We start from the raw sequence: 12,228 nt of genomic DNA, 5'->3' as shown, positions 1-12,228 counted from the left end.
GTTTGTGCTGCCATCTATTTATCGTACATTGTAAACACTATCGGGATTCCCCGGATTCTTTCCCATTGGAACAGTCTCAATTCTGGGCGTTGGATTCAATGTTTTTGAATAGAAGAATTTTTTCTCTTTGAGAAAAGAATAACAAAATGACACATATACTTGATAGTAATCGTTATCGGATCGAACAATTAATTCGTGGTCGATCATCAAGCAATGGATTATCCACATTTCGTACAGCCACTCATGATCATATCCTGCCGGTTGGATGGTTTTGTAAATTTGATCCGAAAACCAAACGATAGTAAGATTTGTAAATAATTTTTTTTTCAAAAACAAAGTGATTGATTTATCCATTTTCATAGTTATTTTATACGTGAATCAGATGATGAAAGCTCCTCATCATCATCAGAGGAATGGAACGAAGAAGAAGAATATGGTGAATTACAACCATCACCTGACAAGAGATCATTTCGACGGATAAGAGCAACCAGTGAAGAGCAAGCAAACATTGATCGAATTTGTATACAATTTCCAAATGTCGATCGATCATACATTGCACATCTGACTAGAATCTATAGAAATCGTGAAAATCTTGTAATCAGTGCATTATTAGCACAAAATCATATTCGACAACCGGCAACCGGTATTGTGGTGGATGAAGCTTTGTTCTATAAGATCAAACAATCATTTCCACATATAGAGCCGGAATACATTCGAAAATTACTTATTCAACATGAAAATCGTGAACATTCTACAATCGAAGCATTGCTCAATTTATTCGGTTTATTCAATACGACCAGATATAAGCATTCAAAAAGGCCACAATTAAAATTAAAATATCTAAAATTTGCCTTTCCTGACATTGATGAAATTGTATTGCTTGATTTATTGTTTAAAAATGAATTCGATGCTGGCCGTGTGATCAAACATTTGAAATCGATCGGACATGAACATTCTGAAGTTATCGAGATTAGAATGTCTAAGCTGTCGGAGACTGCTTTGCTTAAAGAAGCAAATGAACGGTTACAAGCACCAAGGCCAAAAAGTTTGATATTCCAGGATAAATACCATCCTAATTTATGGGAACAAGAGGATAGTAAGTAGAAAAAATGTAAAACTCGATTCAAATTCTTATATTGTATGTAATCAATTTCATTTATAGTCAGAAAAAATCTAATTGAAATGTATCCATCGGTGGATATTTTCCTTGTTAATTGGGCTCTTGAAGCTACAAAATTTGATATAAAATTGGCCAGCTCATTTTTGGATACAATGACACCACAAGATGCTGAAAAATATTTAATACGTACATTACCGGATAAAATTGAACCGAAACTATTCATTCTGGTATCTCGACAAATTCAAACAAATTCTATAACTCAAGATCTATTTGGACGTTTAGTCATTGTTGAAATTTTCGATCATGATGATGATGGTCAAGAATTAAAAAAACAAGACCGGAAAATGGTGGATAAATCTACATGGACCAAAGAGGATGGCATTATAGTGAAGACAATATATAAACTTGCACATGGGCCTGATAAAGAAAATCAAAAAGGACCAGATTCAAACAACAGAATGTAAGTTTTATTTTTTAAAACAAAATTTATTAATCAAAATTTTTTTTTTATGATACACAGAACAAAACTAAATGAACGATTGGGGCGAACTAGCGTTCGAACTGGTGCAGATTGTCAAATGAGACAAGGACCACAAGATCATCGATTACGAGAGGATCAACGAGCAATGAAGATAGGTGCACAACAAATGAATCGACAAGGTGCAATAGGTCGACAAGTAATCAGATGGAAAGAAAGAATACAGGAAAAGATGAGAAATGGTGATGAATCGATTTATTTTTTTTAGTTTTTCAAAAATGAAAACCATGACAATCATTGTATGGATTAAACTTCATCCTCATTACATAACATATTAGGTATTCCATCTTTGATGGGAAATTTTCGACCCGTTTCCGGACAGATTAGATCACCATTAATGATTTCAATTTCGAGCAATGCATGATGTAATTGTCGAAGAAAATCTTCGTTGCCTGTTTCATCTTTTTGAACCGGTAATTCCACACCGACTGTTGTTGCCGTTTCTCGAAGTGCGTCGTATTCCATTTTCGGCAACATTCGTTTGATAAAATCGGGATTAAAATCCACTTCTGTTTGGTTCATTTCGTTTACCTAATTACAACGTGAATGGAACGAAAAAAAAAATTTTTGATTTGATTGAGATTAAAATTCTTAAAACAAAACTTACCACTAATTTTAATGGATAACCAGTGACAACGCCTTTTAGACATTTAGATGTAAGAAAATTATGAGTTAAAAGTTTCATTTTTGATTTTTCTAATAGAATTTGCCAGTTGTTATTCCACAATAATCACAATAACAAAACGGCATGTGTCCATACAAAATTCAATGCAACCGAATTTTCGTTATTATAATGACAATCGCGATACTATCGATAAATTAGTTTGGCGGCACTTTTCATCAGTTTTTCAATTAACGATCATGATGGAAAAATTGATTCATTTTGGCCGAAATGAAATCGATTTATATCGAATTCTTTTGGAATTTGATTCACCTTTCATCCGAGAAAGTCATGAATATTTAAGTGATAGAAATTTTGGCAATCAATTGTCACCGTTCGATCGGCAAGAATTGGCCACGTTGATTGTGTTGCATCAGAAATTGAACCGAATTCTAGTCGATTTTTCCACTGGTAAAATTTTAAATTTCATTTTTGAATTAGAAAAAAAAACTTATCAGATTATTTTTCAGCCATCGATGAGTTCACATTCACCATTTACCGCTTCGTGTCGTCGGTTATTAAACAAACTTTTCGTAAAGATTTGGGCATAATTGAGACATTGATTGAAAGCAAAAAATTTTGCAATTATAATGGGCTACTTAAAGTGAGTATTTTTTCAAATTATTGATTGAATGAAATGAATTAATAGATTCTGATTTCCAGTACAACCCCCTATTTGATGATATTATACGAATAATTACGACAAAAAGACCGCATTGCCAAACATTGTTTGAATTATTTCAAGTTCTCAAGGATAAATATATGATAACGTAAGCAGTATTGATTTTTCCAAAGTTAAACTAATCATGTAAATTATCATAGTATCGAATTAGAATATGATCTATTTTATCAGAAAATTTTCACCTGGATTACTCGTGGAGTACTCAACTCTTCGTTAAATGAATCATTTTTTATCCAAAAAAGTAGCCTTGATTCAAATACATCGCTTGATCTGAGTAAAGTACCACAACAAATTGATCCAATCAATGCAATCAAAATCTATGATACTGGTCAATTAGTGCGGAAAATAATGCAAATGAATTCAAAGGTTAAATTTTTTGATGCTGATTTATTCTGGCAAAACTATGAAAAACGAATGGAATTATATGATATAACGATTTTGTTTCGTTATTTTTTGGCTGATTTAGCCAATATGGTATTTTCGGTATGTTTTTTTTTGTTTAAAAACTTTTTTCATGAAAACTAACCGCGTTCAATTTTAGTATATAATGAAAGAAACATCATTGAAAGAGGATTCAATGAATTTTATTCACCATTTGAAAGCTTTCTATCTTCATGGTAATGAACTTTTATGGACAAATTTTCTGGAATTAAAATCCATTGAAGATGATGGTATTCGTAAAGCATTCAATCTAGCAATATATCGAACATTTGATGATTATGAAGCTGAAACTTATATGCATCTTATTTCGATCAAAGAACGAATCATTGAGAATAATAATCACCGACAATCATTATCGGCGCATAGTTCAAATGATATTGGTTTCAAGATTACATTTCGTTTACCTAGTTTAGTCAAAATAATCATCACAGATAAAGTTTGGAGTAAATATCAATCGATATTTATATTCTTACAAAAAATCAAATTTACTCGTTGGCAATTGATAGAATATTGGAAACGACAGGTTCTAATGTTTAAACGAAAAAATCACATGAATAATGTCGATAAAGGTGGCCAGCATAAATCTACTCAATGGTTTTTACTTTATTCACTGATTCGATTTACTGGTATTTTCTATACATACGTCAAGTTTTGTATTGAATATCGAATGGATCAATTTTTCACCAATGTTAAACAGATTGCTGATATTGATAATATACAACGGTTTCATATGTCCACACTTTTGGCCATAATCAATGACTTGTTCATCAAAAATACTTTTGTAAGTTTTTTTAAAATTCAAAGTTTTTAAATTTACCTAAAGTTTGTTTGTTTGTTTCATACAGAATTTCAATCTTATAAATCGTATCCTTGATTTAAGCAAACAATTAATGATAACCAAATATGATGATGGCCATTTAATCGATGATTATAATCAAGCTATTGAAATTTTTCGTGAAACAATGCAAATCAACAAGAGTCATTCGCCTTTCAATGAACTTTTGATGAGCATTTAATTTGGCGGGCCTTGGGATTTTTTTATTTTTTTTTTCATTGTTTGCGATAGATGACACCATCGTCTTGTATCACAGCTGCATGTGATTCGATATAATTTTTGAATATATTAAAATTTTATTTGAAAAAAAAAATCATGTTATCATACAGCCGATTATTCCGAATTCGTAGTCGATTAAAACAATTATCACTGCCAATATCTCAATCATTTACTGATCCTTCGTTTTGTCTTTTAAGATTTTGTTCATCAAATGAAAAACTAGTACAAAAAGCTCAACAAAACAAAAAAGATGTAATATTTTCAATTAAATTAAATTTACTTTATAATGAAATTTAAATAAACGGTAACAATTTTTTTTTTATAGCAAATCGATGTTTCAAAATTCAGTACAGATCGTATCCGAAATTTTTGTATCATAGCACATATTGATCATGGCAAAAGTACATTATCGGATCGATTGCTTGAATCAACCGGTACGGTTGCAAAAGGTTCGATCGAAAATCAATTTTTAGATAATCTCGAAGTTGAACGTGAACGTGGCATCACAGTCAAAGCACAAACATGTTCACTGTTTTGGAATCATAATGGTCAAGAATATTTGTTGAATTTGATTGATACACCTGGTCATGTGGATTTTTCATTCGAAGTTTGGCGTTCAATTTCTGCTTGTGAAGGTGCTATACTATTGGTTGATGCAAATTCCGGTGTACAAGCTCAAACAATAGCACATTTTAATCATGCTTTGCTTGCCGATCTAAACATTGTTCCTGTATTGAACAAAATAGATCTTAAAAATGCTAACGTTGAATCTGTATCAGCTCAATTGAAGAAATTGTTTGAATTCAATCAAGATGAAATTCTTAAAGTATCGGCAAAAACAGGTGATGGAGTCAAACAGGTATTGGATGCCATCATTGAACGACTGCCGCCACCAAAAAGCACCAATAGTGAACAATTGAAAGCTGTCGTCTTTGATTTATGGTATGAAAAATTTAAAGGAATCATTCTGCTAATTCGAATCATTGATGGGCGAATCAAAGTTGGTGATCAAATTGTATTCACCACAAATTCGAACAAAGTGCATACAGTCAAAGAATTGAATATTTTACATCCAAATCAGATACCGGCTGCAGGTGATCCTGGTACTCTTTATCCTGGCCAGGTTGGTGTTTTGATTGCCAACATACATGACAATGATGATATATCGATTGGTGACCTATTAGTACATAATGATGATAATGGTATGAAACTGCTCAATGATCATAACGAATCAAAGACGAAATCATTGAAATCAAATCCAATGGTTTATGCTAGCATTTATCCATGTGAAAAATCAAATTTCTTGGATCTGAATAAAAGTCTACAAAAATTATTACTGAATGATAGCAGCGTACAGATGAGCAAAGAATCACATCCAGTTCTAGGCAATGGATTCAAGTAACTATGATAAATTAAATTTTCATATTTTTAATAAATTTTCTCATTCTTTCAGACTTGGATTTCTAGGCTTATTACATATGGAAGTTTTTTGTCAACGATTAGACGATGAATTTGATGCACCAGTAGTGGTAACCGCTCCAAGTGTTCCATATAAAATTAAAATTCATGGCGAAAAAAATATTAAACAATATAAAACAGATGAATTAGTCATAACAAATGCTTCACAAATGCCTAATCCACAAATTATCACCAAATATTATGAACCATGGATCAAAGGTACAATCATAACACCGGATAATTATCTTAATCCAATAACAGGATTATGTATGGAACGACGAGGTGAACAGATTAATTCTCAATATATCGATAATAATCGATTATTGTTGGAATATCGATTCCCATTGAATGAAGTGATCATCGATTTTAATGATCATCTCAAATCGATTAGCTCTGGTTATGCATCGTTTGATTATGAAGATGATAAATATGAAGAAGCCGATCTGGTTAAATTGGATTTCCGTTTGAATGACAAACCAGTGGATGAATTATCAATGCTTGTACATGCAAAACGTGCCCGTTCTTATGGCCGATCAATCTGTGAAAAATTACAAGAACATTTAAATCGTCAACAATTTAAAATTAAAATTCAAGCTCTTGTCAATTCAAAGGTGTTGGCAAGGACCAATGTACAAGCATATCGTAAAGATGTGACAGCCAAACTATATGGTGGTGATCAAACTCGAAGAATAAAATTATTGCAAAGACAGAAAGAAGGTAAACGACGAATGCGTATGGTGGGCAATGTTGAGATTGATCCAGAAACGTTTATCAATGTTCTTAAGAGATGATAATCAATGAAAATAAAAATAAAAATCGTTATTGATTTGTGGAATTTAATTTCAGCCATTCAATGATTAAATCATTTTGAATAATTTAACAATGATTTTTCTTTTAATCAAAATAAAAAACAATTTTTTTTTGTTCGAATTAATATTGTAAATATCATTTCACATGTGTGAAATATTATGCATCTTTTGATTCAATTATATAATACAATCAACAGTTATTCACGATGACGATGACTTTCGTTGAATCGTGTCAGTTCCTGGAACAAAGAAAAAAATTTCATTATGAAAATCTATCTTCATAACAACAACAACAACAACAATGATGCATGACTAACCGATTGAACGAATTGTCGAAGTTTTTCGAATGAATTTTTCAGAACAAAATTTTCCAATATGAGATCAAAATGTATGGTTTCTGCTTGTTTTAAATCTTCAGCCGCATGTTTTAATCGAACACTAATACTGTCATCGTTTTCGGTGCCACGATTTCGTAGATTCATTTCCTTCAGAGAATTACATAGATTTGTACAGTTATTACAGGACAAACAAAGAGAAATAACCAGAAAACTTACCAGAAATTGTAATGATGGAGGTTTGACAAAAATATATTTGGCCTTTAGAATATCTTTCTTCTGTAAATTAATCACACCACGTAGATCAACATCAAGAACGGATAGAAGGCCACTTTTTTCATTGGTAATTAATTCTTGAATACTGGTTCCATAATAATTGCCTGAAAATTGTGAATATTCAACAAATTCATTGTTGGCAATCATTTGTTCGAATGTAGGACCATCTACAAAATAATAGGATTTACCATTCACTTCATTTGGTCTTGATTTTCTTGTAGTGTCTAATATTTTTATATTTGAAAATTAATAAACATTAAATTAAAAGAATGACAAATATTCTTACGTGATATGGAGAATTTAAGTTTATCTTTAAAATGTTCAAATAACAAATTAAGCAATGTAGTTTTACCAGAACCGGATGGTCCACATACGACAATTGCATTGATAATTTTATTATCATGATTCAAACTGTTGTTGATGCTATGATTATTACAGTAATTTGAATGTTGATAAGTTTGAGACATGATTCTTGATTGAATTTTTTTGATATCAATAATAATGGATCGATTATGATTCCAGCGTAAGATGCTCGATATTTTCAATGCACAATTATTCATGACTAGAATATTATAAAATAGTGGAGGTGGTGGTAAAAAGTTGAACAAGATAACTACACACACACACACACACGATAAACAGAATCAAGCACCGAATATCGAAAGAATTTTTTTGCAATAAATGGTTAACAAGACAATCAATAATTTAAATGATGATGGTGCCATCTTGTGCCCATTAAATTTGATTGATTCTTAACTTCATTTTTTTTTACTTTTGAAATCTTGATTCATCATTCAACTAAGATCGGTTTGTTCATCTATTGATGAATGTAAATTATATCGATGATATAAAATTAATCGACCGATTTCAATTAAAGTGAAACAAATGGCAAAAATGATTACGATGGCTACGGCCGAACGATATGCTGGACCAAAAAAAAAAAAAAAAAAGAAAAAAATTTCAAGAAAAGAATTTATTCAAAAATTAAAAAAAATTCATTGCTCATAATCATCATTCAAACCATTGTTATTTGTTGATTCCACTGGTCTTTCGGCATTATCTGTCCAATATTTTTGTGAAATCTCTTGTGAAAAATTTGACAATCGTTTGATTATTGTTATGATCCATTTTACTTCCATTTTAGAGTTAAAAATTTTAGCAAAAAAAAAATGAAATGAAAAAAAAACCATGCACAAGTGATTGTTTATTTTTTTTAAGAACTTATTTTTTCAATGTTTTCGATCGATCGATATTATTTAAATTTTAAAATTCAATTATAGAATTTAGTGGAAATTTTTTTTTTTTTAATCTGGCACTTGTACGTCATATGTTTATGGTATTCAATACATTGTTTATTGACAGTACCGTTGAAAAACATTGTCAGCATCATCAACATCATCATCATCATAATCAGCCTGACGTCACAACCGCTATACACACACACACACACAGACAGACAGACATACATACAATCATCGAGTGGTGAAGAAGAAGAAGAGTCTACGTGGAAAATCAAAATCATCATCACCATTCAATCCGGCCAGGAGATTTTTTATTTTTTCTGTTCCTTTGAATTAAATCATTGGCTTGATTATTTGAATTACAAAAAATAAAAATAAAAAATTCGATTCGATTTTGATTCAATTCTCATCGAAGAAAAATAAGCGAACGTAAGCTTATTTTTCTATACAATCATTGAAAATTATTCAAATCAAGTCAAACCAACCAATCAATCAGCTCCACGACCATTAAAAATTATATCATCAGAAAACGACCACGACGATAAAAACACCACCGCCAGCACATCAAATAAATTTTTTTTTTCCCATTCATCATTGAATTCTTTTTCAAATGAATGAATGATTCTCGTATAGAAACTCGTTATTAAATTGGAATCGTTTGTTTATCTCATTTTTTCTCCATTCTTGAAGATCTAAGATTCTATCAAAGAAATTTTTTTTACTGGTTACATTTTGTTATTTTTTTTATTGATTGATTTATCGTTGTTGCCAAGATGGCCATAAAATTTTTGGAAGTGATCAAACCATTCTGCGGCATATTGCCCGAAGTTGCCAAACCAGAACGTAAAATTCAATTCCGTGAAAAAGTATTATGGACAGCTATCACTTTGTTCATTTTTTTGGTATGTTGCCAGATACCATTATTTGGTATAATGTCATCGGATTCGGCTGATCCATTCTATTGGATGCGTGTTATTTTGGCTTCGAATCGTGGTACACTTATGGAATTGGGTATATCACCTATTGTTACATCTGGATTGATCATGCAATTGTTGGCCGGTGCTAAAATCATTGAAGTTGGTGATACGCCTAAAGATCGTGCTTTGTTCAATGGTGCACAAAAACTTTTCGGTATGGTCATCACGATAGGTCAGGCTATTGTTTACGTCATGACAGGAATGTATGGTGATCCCAGTGATATTGGTGCTGGTATTTGTATGTTGATCATCATTCAATTATTTGTGGCTGGTTTGATCGTTCTGCTGTTGGATGAATTATTACAAAAAGGTTATGGTCTTGGATCTGGAATATCATTGTTTATCGCTACGAACATTTGTGAAACTATCGTTTGGAAGGCATTCTCTCCAGCAACAGTAAACACTGGTCGTGGTACTGAATTCGAAGGCGCCATCATCGCTTTGTTCCATTTGTTGGCCACACGTCATGACAAAATTCGTGCACTTCGTGAAGCTTTCTATCGTAACAATCTACCCAATCTGATGAATTTGTTGGCCACCATTTTGGTTTTTGCTATTGTTATCTATTTCCAAGGTTTCCGTGTTGATCTACCAATCAAATCAGCTCGTTATCGTGGTCAATACAGTTCATATCCGATTAAATTGTTCTATACGTCGAACATCCCGATCATTTTGCAATCCGCTTTGGTTTCTAACCTATATGTCATTTCGCAAATGTTGGCCGTTAAATTTAGTGGTAATTTCTTTGTCAATTTACTTGGTGTTTGGTCCGATTCAGCTGGCGCTGCTCGTGCCTATCCGGTTGGTGGCCTTTGTTACTATTTATCACCACCAGAAACATTGGGCCATATTATTGAAGATCCAGTACATGCCGTCCTGTATATTGTATTCATGTTAGGATCATGTGCATTCTTTTCCAAAACCTGGATCGAAGTTTCCGGTTCGAGCGCCAAAGATGTGGCAAAACAATTGAAAGAACAACAAATGGTAATGCGTGGTCATCGTGAAAAATCAATGATTCACGAACTTAACCGTTACATACCGACGGCGGCTGCTTTTGGCGGTCTTTGTATTGGCGCTTTATCGGTATTGGCCGATTTTCTTGGAGCAATCGGTAGCGGAACCGGTATCCTATTAGCTGTCACAATCATTTATCAATATTTTGAAATTTTTGTCAAAGAACAAAATGAATTGGGCGGCATGAGTACATTGCTATCATAAAGAAATGTAATGTAAAAGAATTTATTCCATAACAGAAAAAAAAAATAAAATAACAATAAAGATGATCCATTAAAAAAACAATCGGTGTGTATCATCATCATCGTCAATCCACAATCCACCAATACCTTTAACCCTCCTTAAAAAAAATCTACATTCAAGCAGCATTTTTTGAATTTATTATAATTTTTTTTTCCAATTTTATTTTATAGCGAGAGAGAGAGATTTATATTTTTGATAAAATAAGTTAGATATATAAAAAAAAGCAATGAATACCACCACCACAATGCTCACATTAACATTTTATTCAAAAACAAAACAAAAAAAAAAAAACACACAAAACTAATGTATGTATGAATAAGAATATCTTGTCTTGAAAATATATCTTGAATGATTATCCATTTTGTGTATTTCATTTTCCTTAATTTTTTTTTTGTCTTTTAATGAATAAAAATTAAAAAAAAAATTTAAATTATCAATTTAATGAACAAATGACCACCAGATGGTGGTGGATGCACATAAAATTCGAATTTTTTTTTTCACATTTATCATCATTTGAGTAATGGGTTAGATTGGGTGGTAGCTATTTTTGTTAATGAAAATTCACCGAGAAAAAAAAATCAAATGAATCCGAGTTATTTTATCATCAAAGAAAAAAAAATCTCATGCCTTCAACGAGCCGTCATGCTCTATTGATCGATTAATTGAATCATTCGATCAATTTGAACATTTGATAGATCAATATGGCCAATTTTTCCTATTCCTTGTTTGATTTATGTCAAAAAAAAAACAATGTCTCTTCATTCACATTTATCGAATGAAAATTGATTAATTTGGTTATCCACGGTTTTGCGCGACACAAACTCTTGATTATTATTTCATTCAACATGGTGTCACAATATGGTATGCAGATAGCTGGATTTTTTTTTTTTTTTTTTTTTTTTGATTCTAATTATATGAAATATTGCATGAGAACAATAATCAAGATCATTGTTTTTTTTTATCATTTTGAAAATTTTGTTTTAAAAATTGTAGTAGATAATGATAATTCGTTAGTTTGATAATAACATCATGTAAAACATGGATGAATGAAATAACATCTTCATTCATTTGTAAATTCACCAAACCAATGGGTCTCATCAATGATTATGAATGAATGAATGATCTGAATAAAAAGGACAAAAACAAAACAGTCTTCAATTCATTTGTTTCATTCAATTCAAATTATTATCCAAACCAATCATCCAAACCAATGGGTCTCATCAATGATTATGTTGAATTTATGAATGATTCATATAATTTAATGAAATGTTCATCAAATGAATCATATCGACAACCATTTTGGTCGGATTTTTTCCATTCAATCATAAATTTATGCCGAATCAATAATTATTATCGAACTGAATTCGTTTATATTA

At 31.3% G+C, this 12,228-nt stretch overlaps 6 protein-coding genes across 8 annotated transcripts; 4 read left to right on the top strand and 2 right to left on the bottom strand.

The window, feature by feature from the left end:
• Nucleotides 1-15: 15 nt before the first annotated feature.
• On the top strand, nt 16-1,866 carry LOC124493624 (uncharacterized). The gene is made up of 4 exons (XM_047056723.2): nt 16-301; nt 363-1,096; nt 1,163-1,580; nt 1,641-1,866. Exons 1-4 carry the CDS (start codon nt 147-149, stop codon nt 1,864-1,866), a joined length of 1,533 nt encoding a protein of 510 aa, XP_046912679.2. The 5' UTR covers nt 16-146.
• Trmt112 (tRNA methyltransferase subunit 11-2) lies at nt 1,566-2,498 on the bottom strand. The gene is made up of 2 exons (XM_047056732.2): nt 2,266-2,498; nt 1,566-2,189 (listed from the first exon to the last, which is right to left on the bottom strand). The coding sequence occupies exons 1-2, from the start codon at nt 2,341-2,343 to the stop codon at nt 1,905-1,907; spliced, it is 363 nt and encodes a 120-aa protein (XP_046912688.1). The 5' UTR covers nt 2,344-2,498; the 3' UTR covers nt 1,566-1,904.
• Nucleotides 2,499-2,519: 21 nt separating this feature from the next.
• LOC124493623 (uncharacterized) lies at nt 2,520-4,590 on the top strand. Its single transcript, XM_047056721.2, has 6 exons — nt 2,520-2,730; nt 2,790-2,923; nt 2,983-3,089; nt 3,142-3,484; nt 3,543-4,223; nt 4,288-4,590. Exons 1-6 carry the CDS (start codon nt 2,520-2,522, stop codon nt 4,456-4,458), a joined length of 1,647 nt encoding a protein of 548 aa, XP_046912677.2. The 3' UTR covers nt 4,459-4,590.
• waw (Translation factor waclaw) lies at nt 4,498-6,884 on the top strand. Its single transcript, XM_047056720.2, has 3 exons — nt 4,498-4,748; nt 4,822-5,894; nt 5,950-6,884. Exons 1-3 carry the CDS (start codon nt 4,593-4,595, stop codon nt 6,743-6,745), a joined length of 2,025 nt encoding a protein of 674 aa, XP_046912676.2. The 5' UTR covers nt 4,498-4,592; the 3' UTR covers nt 6,746-6,884.
• On the bottom strand, nt 5,945-8,058 carry LOC124493630 (uncharacterized). Of its 3 annotated transcripts, XM_075732352.1 has the most exons (5): nt 7,661-8,058; nt 7,563-7,598; nt 7,318-7,478; nt 7,081-7,248; nt 5,945-7,002 (listed from the first exon to the last, which is right to left on the bottom strand). In XM_075732352.1, the coding sequence occupies exons 1-5, from the start codon at nt 7,932-7,934 to the stop codon at nt 6,961-6,963; spliced, it is 681 nt and encodes a 226-aa protein (XP_075588467.1). In that variant the 5' UTR covers nt 7,935-8,058; the 3' UTR covers nt 5,945-6,960. The 3 variants fall into 3 exon arrangements, with proteins under 3 accessions (XP_075588467.1, XP_046912685.2, XP_075588466.1); XM_047056729.2 differs by having other exon boundaries at nt 7,318-7,598; XM_075732351.1 differs by having other exon boundaries at nt 7,081-7,598; nt 7,661-8,018.
• Nucleotides 8,059-8,560: 502 nt separating this feature from the next.
• Nucleotides 8,561-10,891, top strand: Sec61alpha (SEC61 translocon subunit alpha). The gene has a single exon (XM_047056724.2). It carries the CDS (start codon nt 9,389-9,391, stop codon nt 10,811-10,813), a length of 1,425 nt encoding a protein of 474 aa, XP_046912680.1. The 5' UTR covers nt 8,561-9,388; the 3' UTR covers nt 10,814-10,891.
• Nucleotides 10,892-12,228: the final 1,337 nt, after the last annotated feature.

This window comes from Dermatophagoides farinae, chromosome 6 (genome assembly GCF_024713945.1).
Source record: "Dermatophagoides farinae isolate YC_2012a chromosome 6, ASM2471394v1, whole genome shotgun sequence".
NCBI lineage: Eukaryota > Metazoa > Arthropoda > Arachnida > Sarcoptiformes > Pyroglyphidae > Dermatophagoides > Dermatophagoides farinae.
Note: the sequence above shows the minus strand (reverse complement) of the source record. Positions and strands in the feature narration are given on the sequence as shown.